Here is a 26,635-nt window from a genome sequence, read left to right as displayed (position 1 = left end):
TAATCTTGTTTGCGATTCAACTCGCTCTAGCCCCTTTTTCATGAATTATGGTTTTCATCCTTCCATTCTTCCGTCGGTTCCTTCTTCCCAGGGGGTACCGTCGGTTGATACTCATGTTGCCAATCTGAAGAAGTTGTGGGATCAGACTCGACAAATTCTCCTACATAATTCTATACTGTATAAAAAACACGCTGACAAACGCAGAAGGCCGGCTCCTAGTTTTGTCCCTGGTGATAGGGTATGGTTGAGTACTAGAAACATTCGTTTGAAAGTACCGTCTATGAAATTCGCTCCTCGCTACATTGGACCCTATAGGATCCTGAATCGAATTAATCCTGTTGCGTATCGCCTAGCGCTCCCCTCTGCCTTACGTATTCCTAATTCCTTTCATGGTTCCTTGCTAAAACCCCTGATCTGTAACAGATTCTCCTCCAAGGTCTCCTCTCCTCACTCTGTTCAGGTTGAGGGTCAGGAGGAGTACGAAATCAACTCCATCATCGATTCTCGAATCTCCCGGGGGAAAATTCAATACCTGGTTGACTGGAAGGGATATGGTCCAGAAGAGAGGACCTGGGCACCACAGGAGGATGTCCATGCTCCTCGTCTTCGCAGGGCTTTTCATTCCCGCTTTCCATCTCGTCCCGGTTCCTTCCGCCCGGTGGGCTTTTCTGAGAGGGGGGGTACTGTCAGGGTACCTGTAGTCTCTACCCCTGAGACGGGTAGAGACTTAGACGTTTTTCCATCCAGACGGCATGATTCTTCCGTTCCTCGCGGTCCCCTCGCGCATGTAAACGCCGGCCGCGAGAGAACTATGCCTTTTTGTAACGTGACGCTCAATAGTCGACGTCATGACGCTATTCTAGCCCGACCTGTCAGTCAAATCCCGGACACGAATCAGGTCTCGGCGGAGGCGTGATTAGTCTCTAGAACCAGGGTATTTAAGGGAGCTCTCGGCATTTGCTCATTGCCCTGTCGTGGTTCTAGCCAGCCTAGTCACACAGTGCTCTTGTATTCTCTTGTCTTTTGGTTCTGACCCGGCTTTGTTATTACTTACCTGTCTTCTCTGTTACCCTTGACCCGGCTTGTCTCTCGCTTACCTGTTTTCTCGTTCCCTCGACCTCGGCTTGTCCCTGATCATTCTATACGTAGTATTACGTTAAGTCCGGCCATTCTAAGGTCCGGTATACGTATCTGCTACTCTTTGTACTCTGCGTGTTGGATCCCTGTCCCGATCCTGACAGAAAGAGAATGGGCAAAGAAAGGTTATATATCAAAATTCCTCACCAATTGGCATAACTGGGAATCATTTATTAAATCCTATCCAAAATAATCGAGTTAGTACTGCCGTTCATACAGAAGACCTGAAGTGCCCTCTAAGTAGCACTAGTATACCTATAACCTCCAAATTTGACTTAGCTCCTAGACCGAACACCTCCTCTTTTCCCAACTCTGTTCCCATCTTTCCTTCTTCCACATCCTGTGAGTAGATGTTGCCTAACATATTGGATAAATGACAATTACTTTGAAGATGCTGGATAACTGGAGAGTGTCTTTCTCATACTACTGTACAAATGTGACGCACTACAATGCGTCTTGTTGATCACAAAAGTACATCATGTAAATATATATATATATATATATTTTGATAGAAGACCGCAAACATCCACACACTTTGTATCATAACTAGAGTCAAGATATTCTGTAACTAACCAAATGTACACTTAACCGTGTAAAATGCCATTATACTTGTATATCTAATGTTACATGTTGATACCAGATTTTTCAAACCAAATTATACCTATAAACCGATGTAACTTTTTGTAACATTTGCCAGTTGCTTTGGAACAACAATGTAATTGTTAACATCCCTCTCTACTCATAGATGTATACTCTCGTTTCTGTTTTTTATGTACTAAATCAATAAAAACTATACATTGAAAAAAAAAAAATAAACATTTACCGTAACTAATCATCATATAGGTGTTGTTGCCAAAAAGACAGTTGTACAAGTAGCAACTTTCTGCTTATACACTAGATCAGGGGTGGGGAACCTTCGGCTCCCTAGATGTTTTGAACTACACCTCCCATGATGCTTTGCCAGCATTATGTGTGTAAGAGCATTATGGGGGATGTAGTCCACAACATCTGGAGAGCCGAAGGTTGCCTATCCCTGCACTAGATAGTTACGCAGTGCTGTTATTATACATCATAATTATCTTGGTTTATTAATTACAGCTCCGTGTAGTTACTGACGTATCTCTATAAACCAACTGTATTAACTAGGGTGCCATACAACAGATGTCTGTAAAATATCTTTGATAAGTGATTTACATGTTTGCCAAGCTGGACTTGGTACCATGTTCTTTGTGGGGAAAAATTAACCAAATCATTCAGAGTCCATTTTTGTCCCTTACTAAAAGCATATTGTGTCTAAAATATTCACTCAGCTAAAATAAAAGTAGAAATCTAAAGATTGCTGTATTCATTTTTAGACATTTGAGTCTATATTTAATTTAAATGAGCAGTATTACTTAGATGCAAAGCTATCTTTCTATAGAAGAATTCAAAGTATTTTTTTTATTTTAAAGTGATTTGGCTGAAACAGTCCTTTAACAATCAGCTGCTAAATACACTTGAACGTACTTCAATGATGCACAAGACACCTCCGCACACATTTCCTTCTGTGTGTCAAAACTTCAAGTAGTATATTAATATGTACCCAACAACACTTACAGCAACTATCGTAGTGTTCCGCCGGGACTGATATCATCTCGTACAATATGGCATTGAGTGGATGTGAGTTCAGGGAGGTGAAGCAGTCTTTCATTCCCAAGTGATTCTTTTATTATCCCGCAAGAGAAACATCAACTGCATAGCAACACAAGCAATACTATTCATTCCTATGTGGACATTTTGTCTGTTTTATAAATGCTTTTTTATGGGTTTTTTTTCTTCAGAATTGAGTTCCAAGTGTATTTCGGGATAAAAAATAAACAAAACCAAAAACAGGCTTAATTAAAAAAAATTGCATCAAATTTCTGATTTGGATTAATTGACTCCAAATTGCCCTGAAGTTGATTTTCTTATTAGTTATTAGTTCTCAAAGTTGCTTCTAAATTAATTTGACGAAATATTGGAATTTAGATGGTTGTTTACCTAACAGAGAATTATGTAAATCCATAAGGATCAACAAACAAGGTTCTTCCAAAATGCAATGTGTTCAGGAGCTAGGCCTTTTTGGCACCTGTGTGTCACTGTAAATTAACACGTTCTCTTACAATGCACCCATGCAGGCAATTAATTATATTTTTTTAAAGGACAGATTATTCTGATATTTATTCTTAAATTCACCTCATGTGAGCATGCCATAGACACTCGCTTGCAGTAGTGAGTAACTTTTAAGGCCTGACTACTGTCAAAGCCGTGAAAAATAGAAAAAAATAAATGTTTTTTTCACAGTTTTTCACATAATAATTTATATAGAACTAGTGCAACTAAAGGAAAAATAACTCCAAATATATTTACTTATTAGTCTTGGCTAAACTACCCAGTATGTTTATGTCTGGAAGTTATTGGTTAAATATTGCAAGGAATAAATTACGTTTTTATAAACCGAACCTTTGCAGAATTTGGTCTGCTGAGACTATAATAGCAGACACCGAATCCAAAACTGCTAAACAACAGTATATATTTGTAGAAAGTAGAATCCCCAAATTATATAACTAAGAACATTTGGATAATTTCCATGTAACTATTTATCACTAACGTCTGACGAATCTGCTATTTATATTTATTTCATTTTAGTGTCTTTCTCACTAAAAATCCCTTATTAAGACCAGATCTTCTCCTATGTCCATTTGGAACATAATAGAGTACTTTACCCCCCATCATATACCACTTACATAACAAGACAAGTTGAGTCTTCCCATTTGGCTGTTTCATCACCAGTTTCTTCCAAGTTTACCAGTATATTTGATTTTTTTCACATTCGTATTGAAATTTAACTATGAATTTTATGGATCTCAAACTCCTTTAAAGACCCAGATTTGCATTCTGTGTTATCTCCAAAGTATTAGTCCAGATGTATACCTTTGCCAGATTTTTGTGGACCTTATAAGGTCAAGTTGAAGACATGCACCTTCACTTGTTTCCCAGAAAACCTATTTCTTGAAGTGTCACTATCTGTCACCATAATGACCCGTGTACAATTGTGATGCTATTTCATAATATTGTAAAGCGCTACGGAATCTGTTGGCGCTATATAAATGGCAATAATAATAATAATAATTTCATTTCTATCTAAGTCTAATTGAAGCAAATCCTTAACCAAACTAACCTTATCTAACCCTAACTAGCCCTATCTTACCTAAACCTAACTAACCATAACCGTAGCTAATCCTAAATCTGTCATTAGCTAACCCTAATTAACCACAACAACACACTCTGTAGTAGGCAAATTGATAGCTGTGGAAGCCAATCACAGTGACCACAAGCCTTAGATGATGGTTAGAACTTGTCAGCACAGTGACTGGTTCCTTTTGTGACAATGCCACATCATGCCCATTGCCCATTGTCATTATGCACTTAGTGACACTGTACATCCATTGTTATTAAAGGGAAAGGATTCGTTCTTACATGTATGTTTAATTGCATGATTTTGCTATTACATGACGAAAAGTCATGATTTTATTAAAGACACGGAGGCGAGTATTGCATATCCCTTTCTTTACTGTTGACAAATAGCAGCAAAGGAAACAAACAGAATGAAAAAAGAATGAACATGTGATAACATAGGCCCCTCCCCCTCAGGTCCCAGTATAACAGGCAGCACTTCCCTTCCATTTCCCTCTTTCTGCAGATGCGACCAAAGAACAATGTCCATAACTAGAGTAATGCGAGAATAAAGTCCCAAGGTAATAACAGAAAAAACCGAGGAGTTATAACATCACAAACTGGGAAGTGTGGCCGTAGAATCCATAGGACCGATGGAGGACAGCGGGAGGAGGCCAATAAACTGGATCCTTGCTAGACGTCTTGCCAGATTAAGCTGTGGAGATATAAAGGACAGGAGCCAACAGGTTAAAGTCGATACTTGTAACTAGTTACAAGGTTACACCAGTGAGAACAAAGACCCTTGTATATACAATCCCACAAAACAATCAATGTTAACATATCCAGTAATATTGAAAAAACAACAAGTCTAAGGACGGCCCCACTTACCGTCCCAAACTATACTATGTGGTGTATCGTGGTATGAGTAATTTGGGTGGGGAGATACATACTTACCAGCGTGAGAATAACAAAAAAGGGTGGGGCAATACTCGCCTCCGTGTCTTTAATAAAATCATGACTTTTCGTCATGTAATAGCAAAATCATGCAATTTTATAACAAGACACGGAGGCTCATATTGCAAGTTTAAAGCTGATCCATTATTACAGCGAATGTGTGTGGCGCCGGCCGAAAGTAGAATTCTCGGAAGGTAGATTCCCTAGACCAATCAGCTGTTCTCATAATGTCCTCTAGGCGGGCGCCCGCAGACATCATAGAAGAGGCCGATGCCCCTCGTACTGAGTGGGCGCCGAACACTGTAGTGTCAATGCCCGCTTGGGCCAGCAGCCATTTCACCCAGCGTGATAAGGTAGTGCTGGAAACTGGGTGAAAAGGGGGACGGAAAGATAAGAACAACTGACGGGAGGCAGTAGATCGGTGAGGTTCGGTGCGAGATTCGTATTCACGAAGGCAGGTCACTGGGCATAGCGAAGGAGAGGCAGGGAAACTAGGGTAGGATACCGCTTTGATGGACGTCTTAGTGCGTCTACTGATGTTAAAAGTTACCCCGTCCGGGGTGTATGACTTGGCATCGACGTCCAGTGCACTGACATCCGAGACTCTCTTGCATGAGATGAGACAGAGCAGGCACACCAATTTGGCCGACAGCTGTTTGAGAGAGAGTCCTGCGTTAGCGGGCCAGGATGAGAGGAAAGCCAATACAACTGAAACATCCCAGGTCGTGGAGTAGCGGGGCCTGGGTGGCCTTGAAAATCTAGAGCCCTTGACGAGTCGGCACACCAGAGGGTGTTGTCCCGCGGGGCGGCTCTCGAAGCCTTGGTGAATCGCCGAGATAGCGGAACGGTAAAGGTTAATGGTCCTGTAAGCCTTACCGGCTTCGAAGAGAGACGTCAGGAACTGCAGGATCGTTGTTACAGGGGCCGAAACGGGATCCTCGTTCCGAGCCATGCACCAGCTAGCCCAAGCTCGCCAAGCTGACCCATATGCCCGTCTAGTGCCGGGAGCCCATGCTGCAGCCAATAAGAGTCTAGTTGCGTCCGAAACTCCTTGGATTTCCCAGGGTCCCCGGAGATTCGCCATGCCAGAAGTGGGAGAGAGCCCTCCAGCCGGAGGGGATGATAGCGACCCGTCGGGTCTTGCAGCAGGTCGTGGCGACCCGGCAGGAGTCGAGGATAGTCCAACGTCATCTCGAGCATTTGGGGAAACCAAGACTGCGTTTCCCAAAATGGGGTGACCATGACTAGCTCCGCCCGGTGTTTGCGGGTCTGCAGGAGTGAGCGAGGGATCATGGAAAATGGGGGAAAGGCATAGAGGAGGCCTCCCTTCCAATCTTGTAGGAAGGCATCCACTGCCTCCGCCATTGGGTCCGGCCTCCAGCTGAAGAAGCGTGGGAGTTGGGCATTGAGCCGGGAGGCGAAAAGGTCTATGGTAAATGGTCCCCAGAGAGATGATATGTTGGAGAACACCTTCCTGGCTAATCTCCAGTCGCTGGTGTCTGAAAGATAACGTGAACCCCAGTCCGCTTGGACGTTGTGCAGACCAGGTAAGTACTCTGCGTAGACCATCAGGTTCCGTTCCAGGCAGAATTCCCAAAAGTCTTTCGCCAACCTGGCCAGGACCGCCGACTGTGTACCACCCAGGTGGTTGACATATCTCACCGCCGAAACATTGTCCATGCGGAGCCGAATACACGATAGGGCATGGTCCTTGGCGAAGCTGCGGATGGCGAAGGAGCCTGCCAGAAGTTCCAGGGCATTGATATGTAGTCGGGCTTCGGACTCCGACCACCGGCCCCCAGTTGAGATGCCCTCGCAGTGGGCTCCCCAACCGTGTAGACTCGCATCCGAGTCGATCGTGAATTCCGGCGTTAAGCCGAAGATGGCTTTGCCATTCCATGCAGACAGGTTGAGAATCCACCATCGCAACTCGTCTTTCCTCTCGTTGTCCAGAGAGACCAGGTCTGCGTAGGATGCCCCGGCTCTTAGGTGAGCGATCTTTAGGCGCTGTAGCGCTCGGTAGTGGAGCGGGCCTGGGAACACAGCCTGGATTGAAGAGGCCAGTAGGCCTATGAGGCGTGCCAATTGGCGTAGGGTGAGCTGGGGCCGGATAAGGGCCCTGCGTAATTCCTTGCGGATGGATCGAATCTTGGATATCGGGAGACTCAGCGTTGCTGCCCCCGAATCCACTTGGAATCCTAGGAATTCCAAGCGGGTGGCGGGGGTCAGGCATGATTTCTCCCAGTTGATTATGAAACCTAAGCGTGACAGGAGGTTTATGGCTAGTCGTAGATGTGTGAGGAGGGTGGAGCGCTCCTGAGCCATGAGGAGAATATCGTCTAGGTAGACGATTAGCCGAACTCCTCGACTGCGTAGCCAGGCCATAACGGGCCGTAGAAGTTTTGTGAAACACCACGGGGCTGAGGATAGGCCAAAGGGCAGACAGGTGAATCGCCATGTTTCGTGTCGCCAGTAAAAGCGTAGGAGGTCCCGAGAGGTCTCCGTTATTGGCACTGTCAGGTACGCGTCTTTTAGGTCTAGTTTCGCTAGCCAGTCTCCGTGGAGGAGGAGATCCCTTAGCAGGTGAATACCCTCCATCTTGAAATGGCGGTACCTGACTACGGCATTGAGGGGGCGCAAATTTATGACTGGCCTCAATTGGCCGCCTTTCTTTTCCACTAGGAAGATATTGCTTATTACGCCCGCAGGGCTGGGGGGTGCTAGTTCGATAGCCCCTTTGAACTGGAGGGTTGAAAGTTCTTCGTCGATCCGACCGCGATCCTGGAGGGAAAAGCGGATCGGTCGAGGAGGGGGAATGTGTGTAGGGTGGCAGGTGAGTTCTATATGGAAGCCCCGAATAGTGGCCAGTACCCAGGGATCTGTGACCAGGCTGGGAAAAAATGTTGGAGTCTGCCCCCTATGTAACCCGGAGAAGAAATGTGTGGTAGAAGGCAACTCACCGTATGGTCGTCTGGAGTTTGGGTTACCCCGAAGGCCTCTGGAGCGCCATTGACGTCCACGGGATGGAAAAAACATGGGGCGGGAGGTCTCCTGGTATTGGTTATATTGTTGAAAGGAGCCTCTTCCCGTGCCACGGGATTGGGGATAGTTGCGGCCGGACAGACGGCTCCTGATTCTGCCGGCCCTGGTAGAGACCCGCCCCTGGAATACTCGCCTCATGGAGGCCTGGGCCTTGTCTAGAGCCGTGAATGCCCCCACAAAACGCCCTAAGTCTTTAATGAAGGAGTCTCCGAAGAGGAGTCCTTGGGCGTCTTTGCCCGCCTCCGTAAGGGCGAGGTTGGCTAGTTTGGGCTCAATTTTGAACAATATGGCTTTACGCCTTTCAATAGATAGGGAGGTATTTACACTCCCAGCAATACAAATTGCTCTCTGGACCCAACCTCTAAGGTCCTCAGGGTCGACCATGCGGTTCTCCGCTCTGGCGTCTTCCGCCAAGTCAAATAATTTGGCCAAAGGCCCGAATATGTCCAGGTGCTTGTCCTGGCAGGACTTCAAAGCGGACTCTAGTCCTTTACGGGGGTTCCAGCCCAGTTTGGTGAGGAACTGGGTCATTTTAGGATCAACCTCTGGGGTGTCACACACCTTGTTGGGCACCAGAGGCCTAGGACACTCCGCCCTCAATTTGTTGCGGGCCGCCTTGCTTAAGGGTTTTCTGACCCAATTTTCCAGGTATGTGGCAACGTGGTCGGCCGGGAGCCACTCCGCCGACCTCGGATGATGAAGGTCATCCGGGTCGAAGAGTGGGACCCCCGAAGGATCCACGAGGGATGGCCCCGCAGCCGCGGGGTTCCTGGTCCCTGTCTCGCCTCCGGGCATCTCTGCCTGAGCAGAGGAAAGGAGGCCGAGAGCGCCATCGGCGGAATCCGCATCAGAGTCGGTATCTGACTCGTTCATAGCCTCCTCATTTGACCCGATTTCTGAGTCGGTGTCGCTCTCAATCTGTGCTCTAGCACATTTCCAAAGCCGCGCCCGTTCTACCTGGCGCGGAAAGGCTCTTTTGCGTGGATGGGACACGCTTTCTGGGGCGACCGAAGGTACGCCAGTCATGGTGTTTCTGGAGGCAGAGGAGTGTTTAGACTTACGGGCAGCCTTTTTGAAGTCCCCTTTAGATACCTCTCCCTGGGGTGTCAAGGTGCCCGAGAGTTGCTCGTCTGAAGGACGGGGCAAGAGGGCTTGTGAAATGGTGTGGGAGAGGGTGGAGGACATAGACCCCATAGCAGCCATAATGGCGTCTGTCACTGAGCGCTGTAGCGCTAGAAACTGTGGTCCACCGGGTTGGGTAGTCCCATCCGCCATAGAAGGCGAAATATCTGAGGTGACAGGGACCTCAGTTCTGATTACTGGGGAATCCGACTCCCCAGAGTGAGCGGACCCAGTAGATAGTCTGGGTTTAGGCATGATAAAGGACGTATGGGTTAGTCACCCAAACAAACTAATCAAAGGAAAAAACGCTCTCACCAGGGCCCAGACCAGCGACACACTAAGAGGTAGGGACAGGATGTCAGAAAATGGCCGCCGGGAATCTCGCGGGATTCGTGGCACCCGCGAGATACGCGGTGAAATTATGAAACAAGGAGAGGTGCGCAGAGAGGCGCTCGAGCAGAAGAAACAGACAAGATTACATAAGCAGGGGAGGTCTGGGCCCTGAGGCTAGTGTATAACGACACAAATATTAACCTAGAAATAAAAGACTAAATGAATACAAATTAAATAAATATCAATTAAACTATCAATGAACAGTATATAAGAGAAATATGAGGAGAAAATATGGCATGTACTTATCTTTGTGTCAGAGCAGCAAAGAAAGAGGGAAATGGAAGGGAAGTGCTGCCTGTTATACTGGGACCTGAGGGGGAGGGGCCTATGTTATCACATGTTCATTCTTTTTTCATTCTGTTTGTTTCCTTTGCTGCTATTTGTCAACAGTAAAGAAAGGGATATGCAATATGAGCCTCCGTGTCTTGTTATAAAATCTAAACTAACATTCCTATTTAAAATATACTGAGCATGATTAAAAAAAAACACTAACCATTGCATATGTTTCAGTAACAGGTACAGACAGAAGTGTTAGCCAGATTCTTTTTTTGAAAAAGAGAACATTGAAATTACTGTCAGCATCCCTGGTCTCCAACGGAATTCAAGGTATAATAAAAACAACAGTGAAGTTTATTAGTCTGGCTATTACAACTGCTTCAGTTACTAATTAGAAAGCGCCTGATGTTTTTTTACAGGCACTGTCAATTTTTGGAATTTGCTGCATGGTGGGAAGCTGGCTGCAAGTTTTACCGCAGTAAGTGTAACATGTCTATATTGCTAAATATGTTTCAAATCCAGGTAGAATAGTAACATTGAATGAAATGACAATCAACCCAAAAAGTTGGTGCACAAAATAAACATATACAAACTTGGTTAAAGTGATAAACTTTTTTTCACTTTCATATACAAACTTGATTAAAGTGAAAAGCATTTTTTTTACAGTTGCTTGTGTTAATCCTTTAAGACAAAAAAACAAAAACATTTAGTGCAGAGCATCTACACACTTTAAAAACATATAATCAGATAACATTTTATGGTATCAAACTCATTGCATTTGAGTCGATTGTGTGCCACTCTCATTTTAAGAGCCCCGGATGGATCAAGCTCCTTGAGTTCGGTGGATCCACCAGGCATAAACCGGATGAAATGTGTTTTAAGGAAGGAAATAGAGGAAATGTGATACAGTAGTATTTCTGAATATATTTATTGCTGGCAGGAAAAAGCAAGAGCCAAGACCTCGTTATTTATCGAGGGTCACACTCTAAGTACTATCAGTATGACAACTGAACTAAAATTGTTCCTGGTGATCTAATTATCGTTTAAATACACTCTATGTACCATAACCACCCACTCACAGTGGTCTCAGACATAGAAACATAGAATGTGACGGAAGCTAAGAACCATTCGGCCCATCTAGTCTGCCCAATTTTCTAAATACTTTCCCTGGCCTTATCTTAAGTCTAGGATAGCCTTATGCCTATCCCACGCATGCTTAAACTCCTTTACTGTGTTAACCTCTACCACTTAAGCTGGAAGGCTATTCCATGCATCCACTACCCTCTCAGTAAAATAATACTTCCTGAAATTATTTTAAAACCTTTACCCCTCTAATTTAAGACTATGTCCTCTTGTTGTGGTAGTTTTTCTTCTTTTTAATAAAGTCTCCTCCTTTACTTTGTCTCCCTGAAGTAAATCTATGTTGTCTCTGATCTTGAAATCCATGTGATTTTAGGTGTTTAACAATTCTATCCTTTAACATGGTTTTGATTACTTTCCCCACTACTGAAGTATGACTTGCTGGTCTATAGTTGCCCGACTCCTCCCTATTACCTTTCTTGTGAATGGGCACAACATTCGCTAACTTCCAATCTTCTGGGACTACTCCTGTTAGCAATGATTGGTTAAATAAATCTGTTAATGGTTTTGCTAGTACACCACTAAGCTCTTTTAATACCTTTGGGTGTATTCCACTAGGCCCCATTGACTTATTTGTCTTTACTTTTGACAGGTGAAATAGAACCTCTCACCATACAAAGCACTGACATTATATAGACCATTGTAGATTATATGGAGAATAGGTACAAATGTACGAATTGATACAAAAGTAATTAGAAAGCAAGCCACAGAAATTATAGTATTTATATATATTCCTTTAGTCACAAACAGGATCCCTGGTCAGCTGCATCGCTGTAAATGAAGAAAACACACTGATGTTTATTGCGGACGATACAGGTCATGTGTACGCCTATGACATAACAGACTATGGAATGCATGGAACTGAAAAGGAGCCCGCAACAAGTAGGTTAAATTCCAGCTGTAAATAACAGCTTTATTATAGGAATCACGTCTCTATTGGCCAACTTGATCAATGATTCCCAAAGAAGTCTGTAAGAACCAACATGTAAAATCTAATTAAAACATGACCTAATTCTTATTCTGATGTCATAATGATGCAATAGGGGCCGTTTGTGAATTTTTTACAATGCGTTTTATAATCGCTGAACTGGTTTTCCAAATACTTCTGCACGACGTAGTTATTTTGCCCTCTATAATGAATTTTGAATAACTGAATAAAATCATGTCTCGACAGGTTCATCCTTTCTGATATTTGCACCTAAAGCAACCCCTAGTTCACACCTCTCTTTGGCATTGTTGGGCTTCTTTAGCACTTTCCCCAGGGTACCGATGTGCTGACACTGTTGCCAGAGCACTAGTTTTAGAACAGAATGACAGCTGTCAAACCATTCCTAGATTTACTATATTTAAGAAGTGTGTTCAAGAGCAATGCCACCGCAAATACAGCACCTGCAATGTAGTTACTGTCACAGACATATATAAGTGCATATAGACGGTGTCTCCTGCGCACGTCCATCACTCAGTTGTCTGCATGGACATCTTCAACATTAAAAGGTGGAAAAGGGGCCACAGTTTTAAAAACTAAGTTTTTTACTTAATATATATAGAACAATGTATGGATGAATGTTTATGCTGCCTAATATAATATTACATTATGTGTACAATGACAAGTACACTATAAACAAAATGCAAGTGCTAGACTTAGTTTATGGTAAACGTTCCCAGGGTTTTATTTCCTGGACCCTACATACTTGGATGCCAGATGCCTCTTTTATTTGGTGATGCTTATGGACCATGCATACTGGGGGGGGGGAGGGGGGGGGCAACATTAAATGAATTGATGTCCCTATAGTACAGGGGTTCACACCCAGTCTTCAAGTCCCCCCTACCAGTCCAGGATTTAGGGCAGGGCTGTCCAACCTGCGACCCCCCAGATGTTGCTGAACTACAACTCCCATGATTCTTTCAATTAAAAAGGTAATCAAGGAATCATGGGAGTTGTAGTTCAGCAACATCTGGGGGGCCGCAGGTTGGGCAGCCCTGATTTAGGGATTACTCTGTTGTGTCTAAAGTGTTGTTGATATTTTGCTGGAATCTTACAGTCGTTTTTACACCTAAAAAAAAAAAATCACATGGATAATACTCCCAGTATGCATTTTTTGGATCTAGTGTTGGATGTAATAACTAACATCTGGGGCGATTTTTTTCATGGAGAAATCTAATAGGCATTGGCGTCATAAAGGAATTGTATTTTTAATTTTTTTAAATAGAAATTGCTGCAAATAGTTTTTTTCTTACTTATTTAGGTCTACAGCATGATACATATGCAAGGCTGAATTTGATAGACTTGAGTCTTTTTTTTAAGCCTATGTAATTAAGTATTTATTATGAAATACTATGCATGTATGCAGGAGGCAAGGGGCCCATGTCTAGGGAGATGTTGGTCTCTCCTAAACAATGTCCAGAGCTACATCCGTCTTCTTCTTCTTCTTTTTTTTATTCTTTATTGAGATTTTTCAAGTTTAGAACAATGACAACAAGAAGAAAAAAATTACATCGATACAATAAACCTTAATGGTATAAATCCATCGTCACAGATTACTTAATTCTAATTGCTTATGCAAGTAAACAGAGTTTATGACGGATGCTCATTTAAGCCTTAAACAGAGCTACATCCTTCTAACATCAAGTAATGGTTATGTATAATATGGTACCCTGTTATTCACTTGCAGTGATTGGCGTCCAATATCTTGCCAGTTAGTGAGCTGAGGAAAGAAAGATTTGCAGCATTAATGCCGCTGATCTTGATTCCTAAGGAATTCCTAGGACAGATTTCCTAACTTCGAGTCATTGATCTAGCAGCATAAAATCATATTGCATATCATTATCACAGTAAGCTAAGTGAAAGTAGTTGCACATACGGAATGATGACATTTACAAAGCCAGCATAACAGTTTGACATTATTCTTCCAGGCACATACAGACAAATCCCCTGGAAAGAGTCCAGTAAATGTTAAATAAATAAAAAGAATTATTTACTTTTCCTAAAGAGAATTATTTTGTATTTACACAGTGGTGAATGACTGGCGTGCTCATGTGGACATGATTACACAGTGAGTATATTGCAGGGTGTGTGTTTTTTGTTTTTACATGCACTAACATTAATATATATGATATCCAGTTCACTGATATACGTTGCCCAGCAATCACTGGGTGTTGGGCTAACTCAGTACTCACAGCTTGATGTCGTAGCTGATTATTGCCAAGGTCGGATAGTTTTGGGCAGATAATTTGATAATAAAATGTCTGCATTATCTGAGTGGCATTTGAAGGGCTGGGTTTTTTGTGCCTGGAGACGCCTGCTTTTTTGTCAAACTACTTGAAATTGTTTGGGAAAAAACGCTGGAATAAGCTCCCAAACATGTCTTGCTCCATAACCACCCCATCACGCTGCAAAGCTTAGCTAAACTGAAATTAATTAAATTAAGTTATAGGTAAGGCAGTCATATGTCAAATTGAAGCATCAACAAAGTGATTATTGTCAGCAACTCAAAGTGAATTCGAAGAGAGTCTCTAATTGTAGACCAAAATAGCCAAACTGGAAGCATTTCTGAATTGGAGAATTCTTTTTAAGTTCAGCTATTTTGACTTTAACATTTGAAATTCACTTAGAATTCCTGTCAATTCTCACTTTTGTGAATAACCCTGGAAGTGAATTTCGAGTAAATTTCAAATCTAAGGCCAAAGTGACCAAACTGGAAGCGTAGCAGACTTGGAGAATTTTTCCAGTTTGGCTATTGCTGCCTTAAATTCGAAACCACGTTTAAATTCACTTTAACCCCTTAAGGACACATGACATGCCTGACATGTCATGATTCCCTTTTATTCCAGAAGTTTGGTCCTTAAGGGTTTAAACTCCCAGCAAATTGTTACGTTTGTGAATAACCCTGAATATGATGACATTAGAGCATATGTAATAATTTCTGACAAGTCATTTAGCTCTCCATAAGCAGTTTGGGTTAAAATAAAGGAAACAGTAAATTTCACATACACAAATGGTACACATACATCGCAGTGCAGTCTGTGACATAATAATCGTGTTACACACACTCTAGTTCTACCAAAAACTATTTCCGATTTCTTGGAGTACAGCCCAGAATATTGTTATTATTATTATAACTGGTTATACGTAGAGCCAAAATCTGTTATAAACACATCCTACTCAGAAACTCATGTAAATGTTCCTCTGTTGGCAAATGAGATATTGCTGTGACTGTCAGTTCAGGAATGTGTAATTGTCTCTAATTGCCTTAATTATATTATCGTATGAAGAGTTTTGCAAGCCATCGAACAATTTCAGCTAACATCAGTAACCTCGCAGTGAAAATTGTCAGCGTTAGGACATGCCCGATAGGACATTATGACTACAGTATGCAATTAGGGCAGAAGTGGAGGACCAGAAATTGGTTCTCCTTTCCCTGAACACAAGAAGTCTTAAATAAGGGACTTTTTCTTAATTGTGAATTGATTTAATGCCAGGAAGTAGTTCAATATTTAGGAGTTTAAACTACTGTTAGGCTGCACAATTCTACAGAGTCTGAAACCCTTACGCTGCAATGGACTTGTGCATTAAGCAATTCTGCTTCCCTTGTCTCTATGAATGTTCACTGCAATGAACACTAAATGACCACCAGTCATATAAAGTTCAAGAGAGTAGTTGCTTTTTGATGAGTGTACATCGTATATATGAAACACACTTTTCTTAGGGGTGTATACAACAGAAGGCAAAATCAACCAATCATAGAAACGTAGTGAATTATTCATATAACATTGCGTATTGCAGTTTGTCTACTGCGCATGTATAGCACGTCTTATCTGAAATATACAGTTTGAGTTCTCTGTGTCAGTTTGACCTGTGAGAAGAACAAGGAAGTTGCTGCTTGCAACAGATAGCAGACAGGGGAGACAATTACTGCTTTTAACCCCTGCAGACGTGGTAAGACTTAACTAAGGCAAAGGCTTTCAACCCTTTATTTACCCGTATCTTTGACAAGTGCCTTTTTTCTGGCACTGCAGGAGAGAGGGTGAGGCAAGGTATATCCAGATGTACTAATTACACCTGTGGGACTATATTCATTCTTCAACTCTATTCTCTTATCCTTTTCCTCCGCCAACAGAACCATCAGAAAGGCCAGTACAGATATTTGTAGATACAGGATAATATATGTTATTAAATCCATGTCTCATTATGCAATACATCCATAGGTTAATATATATATATATATATATATATATATATATATATATATTTATTTATATAGCTCTGTATGTCCGTGGGAGTATTCACTAAGCATTGCATAGGTAAAACAATTCATATTCCTTCAACTACCAATTAAATGTCAATTTTCTTTGTTTACTTTAGCTTGGAAGTAATTGATGAACACAAAGTCATTTTGACGTCATCTTTGGATTGTGCTGTGCGCCTCTGGAGCTTAAATGGAGAATTTATTGGTTAGTTTTTGACTAGCAACCTTTCTAAATTGTGTGTGATAGAGGAGATTTATGAATTCTTTGCTTACATTTCTTTTCCAGGAACGTTTGGCCAGGTAGACCCATGGGAGGTTTTTACCCCAGCCTCTTGGAAACATCCTATGGTGCCATATGAGATACTTATTGATCCAGAAAGCATGCCTGTCCATCCCATTCTAGAGGAAGAAGCAGACCTTTCAGAAACAAATTCTTCTGAAGTAAAAGAGGAACCTGAAGATACTTCAGATGCAAAGGTCTAACAGCGATAGAAAGTCAGCTAATTTATTACACTACCGTAACTTGTCAGTTTGTCTTCTAGCTAGGATACAACTGATATAATACAGTAACATGTTTTGTCTTGAGGTACTAACCTGTATCAGGCTATAGACCAGGCATAGGCAACCTTCGGCACTGCAGCGGGTTTGGACTACACCTCCCATGATGCTTTGCCAGCATTATGTGTGTAAGAGTATTATGGGGGATGTAGTGCACAACATCTGGAGTGCCGAAGGTTGCCAATCCTTGCTATAGACTCACTATAGCAGAAGAAGCAAGCAAAAATGAAATACAGCAATTTTACATTCCTTCACTCCCTCACAGCTTCGGTCTCTCCGCCCCAACTGAATTTATCATTGACGATGATCTCAGGCAATTCAATATATCAAAATGAGAAGCATTGGGGACTACTGTTCTACCCAGGGACGTATTTACCACGAGGCAAACAAGGCATTTGCCTTGGAAGGCAATTTCTAGGGGGCGGCAAAAAACACCACCCTAAATGCCCAGGCAAATACCTTGTTTGCCTCGATTTCTGGGAGCCCAAGAGCTGGCCGGCTGGCCACCTTTGGGCTCCCCCAGGGCAGGCGAGCGGCGATGGAGCACTTTCCCCTGAGCTCTCTGCTCAGTTCCCTCGCGAGTCCCGCAGTAATGCCAAGAGCCGGAATATGATGTCATATTCTGGCTCCCGGCATCACTCTGCAGTGCGCGAGGGAGCTGAGCAGAGAGCTCAGGGGAAATTGCTCCCTCGCCGCCCGCCTGCCTGTCTCGCCTCCTCCCTGCCCGGCAGCCCCACTGGACCCCGCTGGTGAGAAACAAACGTACCAAACGTAGGGAGGCTGGGTGGATTTAAATTTAAAAAAAAATAATATTAATAATAATTGTGAGTATGGGGAAATGTATGTGTTAGTGTGTGTGTGCTAGTGAATGTGAGTGTGTGTGTGTCAGTGAATGTGAGTGTGCATCTGAATGTGTGTCAGTAAATTTGAGTGAGTGTGCGTGTCAGTGAATGTGAGTGAGTGTGTCAGTGAGTGTGTGTCTGTCAGTGAATGTGTGTGTGTCTGTCAGTCTGTGTGTGTGACGGTCAGTGAGTGCGTGCGTCTGTCAGTCAGTGAGTGGTTATCTGTCAGTGAGTGTGTGTCCGAGTAAGAGTAGGTCTGTCTATCAGTGTGTCAATTCAGTGAGTGTGTGTATGTCATTGTTTGTCAGTGTATATGAGAGTGTGTGTCTGTCAATGAGTGTATGCATCTATCAGTGAGTATGTGCGTCTGTCAGTGAGTGAGCGTCTGTCAGTCAAAGTGCGGCCTTGACAGGAAGGGGGGGGAAATTTAAATTAGGGGGGGAAGTGCCCAAGCACCGTCCTGCCTAGGGCAGCACAAATCCTAAATACACCACTGGTTCTACCGCTCAATCAGGATCTCCTCATAGAAATACATTATCTCAAACCATCTCTATGGGGAGTGTTTGTTGTCTTCATCATGAGTATGAAGATGCCAAACCTCGGTCCTGAAAAACATTGTGACAGCCACAAAGTTGTTCTAAGGAATCAATGTAAACTCTTCCTTTTATCAGAAACGTCAGCGTTTACACTGGTGAGACTGCAAGGTTACATTACATTAGGCTGTACTGGTACCAGTGCAAAGTGTCCCTTTAAAGTAATCAAATCTGAAAAGATATATTGCCATGTACACAAAGCACATGTTATAAGAATGTAATTTGTAGCCATTATTTTTTTTTATTTTTTTTATTCTTTATTTTTGTTCGTGCATAAGATTAACATGTGAATTTACACTGCCACAATAGCTGGTGCATTCAAGTTTGCAAACACGCATTGTTACATGGCATTATTGACATTGCACTTTTTTTAGTAGTTATATAAACAGGATAAAACATTAATGATGTACATAGCTTAGAGAGAATGAGAATCATAACATATAAAAACAACGCTTTTGTTTTCTACGCAGTAGATTAATATGCTGTGTCAGATGCTAGGCTGAGACATGTAAAGTTGTTCTGATTGTAAATTAAGCAGACATGTTACACATTACGACAATACATATGAAGCGGTCAGTGTGGGTCACCTAAACTTGTGTGACTATATGAGAAGGTTGAGACTTAGATTAAAGAAAACATCAAGTCGATTAAGACAATTAGCTAACAGGCTTATTCATGTGTGTGAGTAACTTGGCAGGGTATGTTGCATTTATCTATGAGCACACAGTGAGACACCATTTCACCTAAGAGCTGTGTGTGCCGTGGTATTCCACATATGGGTGCCTTCTAAAATAAAGTAGAGCAATATAGGTAGCATTATGTTGTGTACTTTAGGACTAAACATAACCTAAGCTGATTAATGAGATGGTCAGACATATCTCTTGTCTAGCTAGGTAGAGATTAAGTGGTTGTTATGCTATCCTTAGAGTATAATATGAGTAACAGGAGAAACAAATGCCAAAAACAAAAGCAGCATCAACATTTTAGATTAAGCTTTAGATTTTACATTTTCCACCTCAGGTGGGACCCTGGCCAGAGAAGCGATCAGTGGTCGCAGTCCAGGTGGCCTGTTTTTATACAAAAGATATTTCTGTGTCGGGGCAAAGGGCCTGGATACTTATAGTCTCGTTGTGTTGCAGTGTAGTAGGCCGATGAACCCTTCGTGGGTAGCTTGAGGGCCAGTCGTGTGCCTATCTTGGGCGAGAAGAAAGTCTCTGTAGCTGTGTCATCATGGCGGCAAAGGTGGTCTGTGTGCGCATTCCGGCCCCCTAGCGGTGTGCTGTGCGGTATGGCCCGCCAGGCCAAGGTGCTGTAGCTTGTCTTGTTCTATGGTTGGCGTTCTTCGGCATGCCTGGGTTTAGCACTGTTCCTCCATAGCTTGTCTTGTGGGATCTTTGCTATTACTCGCCGGTTCCCGCTCAGCCCCCGTCAGCTTGGAGTCAGGAGAGGTGGGTGTGCCCGGCAGTCCTCATAAACGGTTCGTTGGACATGCGGTCGTCGCCATTTTGGAAGCGGCCTTTCTGGGTTCGCCCTGCCACTACTCAGAGTGCCGGTGTCCAGGCGTGGACCGGGATCACCCCCCCGGCCCAGAGGGGGGGGGGACCGGGGCCGGGTCCGTATATGCTGTTGGGCTCCGGTCAGGCAGGATAGTGGAGCGGCGGCCGTCCACTCCACTCACCGCCAGGGAAGTTCCCGCTTGTTGCTGCAGAGTTCTCCCCTCCGGGGAGTTGCTGCAGAGTTCTCCCCTCCGAGGCTCATGGAGTAAGACTCTCCCCGGTTCCAGTAGCCCTCTTCCATCGAGGGTCGCAGTCATGGGTGAGTTGAGCGCTGCAATTCTATTTTTTGGGCTTTTTAGTGTCCTCATTTGCAGGAGCTGAGCTGTCCTGCGACCGCTCTGCTTGGCGGCCCGGCCCCGCCCCCCCTGATAACTTTTAGTGACACGTAAAAATGTTAAGATTCAGTCATGGCCCGAAACATTTGTAGCCATTATTAATGCTGCTTATCTTGTTTTTGTAATTTAGTAAACCAATAGCTTCCTCTTAAACCCAGCTGCATATACATGGTGGTGGCTTACTGCATGGACGTTCCTATTATGCATCAAGGTGCAGGAGAAGAGATCTGTGTCTCCAGGGTCAGGGCTCTTTCCCGTTCACTGCATGGATTTGCTCTAGCAAACCTAAGAGCAAAGGTTTATGCCATGGCCCGGCGACACGAGTCTCTAAAAGTGCTCAGCATGGATGTGTAGATCAGCTTGTCCCATGCAAACAGCCATTCTATGGAGTGAATTGACCATATATTATAGGTAGCAGAGATAGTTGGTCCCAGCAAACTGTCTTAAGGGAACACTCCAAGCACCATAACTACTACAGCTTCCCCAGAGTAATGTATCAATGGTTTGACAACATACCTGGGTCTCACAGGGCCCATGCGTAGACCTGCATTCGGATGCTCCTGGTAATAGAATCCAGTTAGTTCCACCAAACTAAGCAAGGTCATTCTGGTTGCCTGAGAGCTTAAGCTGAACACAGTCAATGGGGAAGGTCCTGTGTAACGGACCGTTTTGCTCACCAGAGGTTAAAAACCATTTAGGTGATATTCCCCTTTCCAGATGCACAGGCAGCAACTGTAAGCACCAATCTCCCGAACTGCAAACTCTACGAATCCTGGAAACAGCCGAACCTGAAAACCATACAAAAGGGTTACACTCCTGGCAGTCAGCATACAATCCAATTCCCCCAATAACGAGACGACACTTCGTTTTGAGGGTTAAGCAGAATCTGACTGTACTGGCACATACAGCCTCTTTTATTCCCAATCCACAACCATAGTACAGCCCACAGGGTTTTACAGAACAACCAATCAATCCGTACACACAGACACTCCCACACAACATCCTCCCCTCTGCCTGTGATATGATTACTGAACACAATGGGTAATCTCATTATCACAGGCAGAGAAATACAGTTTTTACACATTATTCATAACTTTGAAAGTATGCATCACATTCACATAAAACTTACATTTTCCGAATCAGCATACTCCAAATACAAACATATGTCAATCATCCAAATTGGTCCATTGGTTCAAAAGATAGATCGAAGTCCTTTGTGACCAAATGAAGCATGGCTTTTCTGCCCAAAACCAGTTCCACAGAGTCTTCTATCCTGGAGATAATTGAGAAGTAATCCAATTATCTCCAAGGACAGAGGCAAAACTCCATTAAGCACATGGCAGTAAAAAAACAGTAAAATACAATAAAATACACAAGGTTACATTTATTACATAAAATACAGACATTCTACCTATCCCCAGATAGCTTAGATCTGAGCGCACATTATTACCGGATGGCGCTCAGATCACATACATACAGTTCAATCGCCATGGGGCCAAAGTCTTTCATACAGTCTTTCAGTATACGGCTGGCTCCATGGCCTAGCTATCTGGGGTAGCATGGCTTTAACAGTCCGCAGAAAGGTACAAACCAGCCTTTCTGCAGGGAAAAAGAACAGGGGCCATAGTCTAAAGGCAAGAGGCGGGCAAGCAGCCCCCTCCAAGGACACGTGGCGAGGTCGGTTTTGCCACATTTCTCCCCTTTTCCAACCAGACTAACAGGGTATCTGACCTCCTGTCGGTCAGTGCCCTGGTTAGTCCAGCAACCCACCCACAGAACACAATCAGCAGTACAGCCCACCCACAATAAAGAGTTACTACACCTGGGGTAGTGGGTCGCTTGTCCCTGTCCAGGAGCTCCACCTCGGCTCTGGGGTTTACTGGCGCTCCAGATCGGTGGGTTGCTGAGTGGGCAGAGACCAGCGGTACTCTGCCCTGCGTCCAGCGCTACCCTGTGAGTAGCCTGGTTGGAGTCCAGTCGAGGGAATGGTGTAGTAAGCTCCTCATTCTGGACCCGGTACTGCTGCTGGAGGGCACAACAGGCTGTCTCCCCTTTGGATGAACCTCCCTGCTGGCGGGGGACAGGGCCGACTATCCCTTGCGCCTGGGAGGCATATGCAGAGACCACGGTCCCATCTGCATTGGTGTGGGGCTTATCATCTCCCCTTGGTGGGCTAGGCTGCCGCTGGGGAGAGGGGGTAACAAGTTCCTCTCCCTTACCCACTTTCTGTCGCTGGGGTGAGGGGGTGACAAGCTCCTCTCCCTGACTCTCTCTATGCTGGTGGAGGGGGGGACCGACCTTCTCCCCTTCGAATATATTTTCCTGCTGCTGTGGGGCGAGACCAACTGCCTGATCTGCCCCATCTGGCAGAATAGGATCTCCCCTTTTGGAAATAAGCTGCCGCTGGCGAGAGGTGGTCACCGACTTCTCTCCCTGGCACACTTTCAGCCGCTGGGGAGAGGGGGTAGCAGGTCCCTCTCCCTGACACTCTCTCTGCTGGTGGAGGGGGGGGACCGACTGTCTCCCCTTTAAATATTTCGTCCTGCTGCCGGGGTACGAGACCGACGGTCTCTGCTCCCTGCAGGACACTCTGCCGCTGGGGAGGAAGGATGGTACCTTCAGCTCCCTTTAACACACACTGCCGCTGGGGAGGAAGGACGGCACCTTCAGTTCCCTGTACCACACACTGCCGCTGGGGAGGAAGGACGGCACCTTTGGCTCCCTGGGACTCACACTGCCGCTTGGGAGGAAGGACGGCACCTTTAGCTCCCTGTAACGCACTCTGCCGCTGGGGAGGAAGAACGACACCTTCCGCTCCCTGTAACTCACACTGCCGCTGGGGAGGAAGGACGACACCTTTGGCTCCCTGTAACTCACTCTGCCGCTGGGGAGGAAGGACGACACCTTTGGCTCCCTGTAACACACACTGCCGCTGGGGAGGAAGAACTGCACCTTTAGCTCCCTGGGATACATACTGCCGCTGGGGATCCTCGCAGGACCAGTCTAGGAGGTCCGCTACCTCGGGTACCGCTGGTTGCTGTTGGTAAAGAGGACCGGTTGTCTCTTCCCGGGCCTCATTGATGAGTCGCAGGTAATCCCACTCCAGGTCACATTCCTGGGCGACCAGATACCGTAGGTCTGCCTCGAGATCAACAGCGCTAGGGAGACCCAGCATGTCTTCTCGGTCGTAACACAGGTCCCAAAACCAAGAGTCGGTAGCTTTCCCAAAGTCCTCATCGTCAATATTATCCCAAAATATGCCAAGGCCAGCGTAATCTCGGCCTTCTGGGAACTCATACTCTGCCATCTCGGAGACACACTGAGCTGCGTACCACTGTATCGCCTGGTTTGCGTCGTCGAGCGGCAGTTCTGCATATACTAGAATCTCGAGTCTAGTCACCCACGCTTCTTCTGTCTTATTTCTCAGGAGGGGCATCCGCTCTGCCATTCGAGCCAGGATTCGCTGCCTTCTACTGCGGCGCCGATCCCCTTGCGAATACTGTACTTTCTCTAGGGCTTCGTCCCACAACCCGGCTCTGGCACTCTCTCTGTACATCAACATGTCCTCCTCTGAGACTGCTCCAGACCCCAGGGATACGTAACAGTACAATATATCTTGAAACTTCTCCTCCATTTTCTGAGTTCCTTTGTAGATAGGGGCGCTGTACGGGTACTAGCATTACCCTTAATTTGTAAATCCAGGGAATAGTGTTACCTTGTAGCTGTCCTTCTGGGCTGTGGGAATGATCCTGTCACTTGCCACCAATTGTAACGGACCGTTTTGCTCACCAGAGGTTAAAAACCATTTAGGTGATATTCCCCTTTCCAGATGCACAGGCAGCAACTGTAAGTACCAATCTCCCGAACTGCAAACTCTGCCCAAAACCAGTTCCACAGAGTCTTCTATCCTGGAGATAATTGAGAAGTAATCCAATTATCTCCAAGGACAGAGGCAAAACTCCATTAAGCACATGGCAGTAAAAAGACAGTAAAATACAATAAAATACACAAGGTTACATTTATTACATAAAATACAGACATTCTACCTATCCCCAGATAGCTTAGATCTGAGCGCACATTATTACTGGATGTCGCTCAGATCACATATATACAGTTCAATCGCCATGGAGCCAAAGTCTTTCATACAGTCTTTCAGTATACGGCTGGGCTCCATGGCCTAGCTATCTGGGGTAGCATGGCTTTAACAGTCCGCAGAAAGGTACAAACCAGCCTTTCTGCAGGGAACAAGAACAGGGGCCATAGTCTAAAGGCAAGAGGCGGGCAAGCAGCCCCCTACAAGGACACGTGGCGAGGTCGGTTTCGCCACATCCTGTATCAGACTTATTTAGCTCAGGGAAGACATCTAGCAGGATAAGCCGATGTGGCGCAAGTGCCTGGGAGCACCAAGGTAACTGGTCAAATCATCTAAAACAGTTTAACAAATTACTCATAAGGGCACAGGTGACATCCGGGCACCATAATCACTAATTCAAATGCTCATTCTACCTTCTTACACCACTGTCCTTGGTTTAATGTGTTCAATATGTTACATTACAAATGCCAATATGTATATTAAACACAAATAACGTTGTATAATACTAAAATAAGCCATTAATCTATAATTGTCACTTGTTGCGATATAATCCTTACAGAATGAAGTAAACAATAATACAAAAGCCTTAGTGCTCAGACTTACAGAAGAAGATATCAAAGAAGAAATCAAAAAGAAGGAATTGTCACATGTCCTCGGAAAAAGGTAAGTCAGAGTTAAAGTAAAAACAGTTCACAATATAATATGTCAGATCGTTCATCTGTTAGTGGCTACTCTCCTTCCACAAGAAATCAGGGCCATTGAGCATTTCCAGAGTCCCCAAAGCCGCCAACAAACCCCTTTTACTATCTATACCAGGCATAGGCAACCTTCGGCACTGCCGATGTTTTGGACTACACCTCCCATGATGCTGATTGTGTAAGAGCATTATGGGGGATGTAGTGCACAACATCTGGAGTGCTGAAGGTTGCCTATTCCTGATCTATACTATTAGTTTAGATAGGTCTATTCAATAAACTCCAGATCCTCCAACTCGGCTATTATTAGAATTATCGAAAAAAAACAATCACAATAGCAAAATTGTACCCCCATACACAGCCATATTTACTTCTTTCACCATTGCCATATTCCCCCACCATAAAACCACACCTTTATATTGTGTAGCCGAGTACATGGTGGTTAACTGGTTCCGTTGCCACGAGGGAGCTGATCTGTATATATCATTCTGATGCACAGAACAGCTGCTTCACTGTTCTATGTGTGAGTGGTAGCCCAGTGATGAAGAAGACGTTATGATATCATATCCCTAAGCTTGCTGTCCCAGAAAGCCCCAAGTAACACACAGCATCATGAGGGACCAGTATTGTGCTATGTGCTGGAGAATGTACACAGCTGGACTGTCAGTGTTCTCTCACTGTACGCAGCTAAAGATAAAAAAAGCAAAATGTTGTGAGTGGCATCTAGGCTGTCCTGCTGGTGTCAAAATAGGAACTTGAACACTCAATGTCCCTCTGTATTGGCACTAGCCCTGCTAACAAACACTCTGACTACCTTGGTTAGATGGTTTGTGGGGAGAATGTTAGCCTTTTTTTCTTTTTTGGCAATACAGGGCCACTCACACAGCTGGGCCCCTTATGACATGCCATGCTGAACCCTAGCTACAAACCAAGCCCTTCAACCGCCCCACTTCATAATTAGTATTGGTTACCAGAAGTGGATTATATAAATATAGAGGCAGAGATACCTGTATGCTGATATATATCTTGCATTTTTTCCCTCTGTCATCATAATAATTTGTCATTTGATCTTGTAGGTTACGTCACGAGAAAAACAAGATCTTACATAAACCTTTGAATCATGGTGGGCCAACAGCGTTTCACACACTAAAGTACTTTGAGCTAGAGAATGGCTCTATATCCTTTGAAAAGCCGGATATTTCTGTTGCTGGTGTCGATCCTTCACTGAGCTATATGTTCTCTTGATAAAAGAAAGAAAACCGAAGCAGGGGAACTTATTAATGTTGAACTATTTACAGGTTTTTGGATTTAATAAAAACAAAAACAAAAAAAACAGATTATTTATACTTCAGGCATAGAACTCAAATTGTGATTCTGAGTTATACCTAAAGGGATACTCTAGTCACCAAAACAACTTTAGCTTAATGAAGCAGCTATGGTGTATAGCTCATGTCTCTG

At 44.2% G+C, this 26,635-nt stretch overlaps 1 protein-coding gene across 1 annotated transcript in view; it reads left to right on the top strand.

The window, feature by feature from the left end:
* Positions 1 to 26,447, top strand: part of LOC134571281 (WD repeat-containing protein 49-like) — a 132,044-nt gene extending 105,597 nt beyond the window's left edge. Inside the window, exons 23-30 of the mRNA XM_063429455.1 lie at positions 10,360 to 10,449; positions 10,539 to 10,597; positions 12,000 to 12,141; positions 14,273 to 14,312; positions 16,622 to 16,710; positions 16,792 to 16,982; positions 25,042 to 25,145; positions 26,254 to 26,447. Coding sequence (XP_063285525.1) covers positions 10,360 to 10,449; positions 10,539 to 10,597; positions 12,000 to 12,141; positions 14,273 to 14,312; positions 16,622 to 16,710; positions 16,792 to 16,982; positions 25,042 to 25,145; positions 26,254 to 26,422 — 884 coding nt within the window. The 3' untranslated portion in view covers positions 26,423 to 26,447. The remainder of the gene's footprint in view (positions 1 to 10,359; positions 10,450 to 10,538; positions 10,598 to 11,999; positions 12,142 to 14,272; positions 14,313 to 16,621; positions 16,711 to 16,791; positions 16,983 to 25,041; positions 25,146 to 26,253) is intronic.
* The last annotated feature ends 188 nt before the right edge of the window (positions 26,448 to 26,635 follow it).

The sequence above is a fragment of the Pelobates fuscus genome, chromosome 1 (assembly GCF_036172605.1).
Source record: "Pelobates fuscus isolate aPelFus1 chromosome 1, aPelFus1.pri, whole genome shotgun sequence".
Taxonomy (NCBI): Eukaryota; Metazoa; Chordata; class Amphibia; order Anura; family Pelobatidae; genus Pelobates; species Pelobates fuscus.
This window is presented reverse-complemented; position numbering and strand designations above follow the sequence as displayed.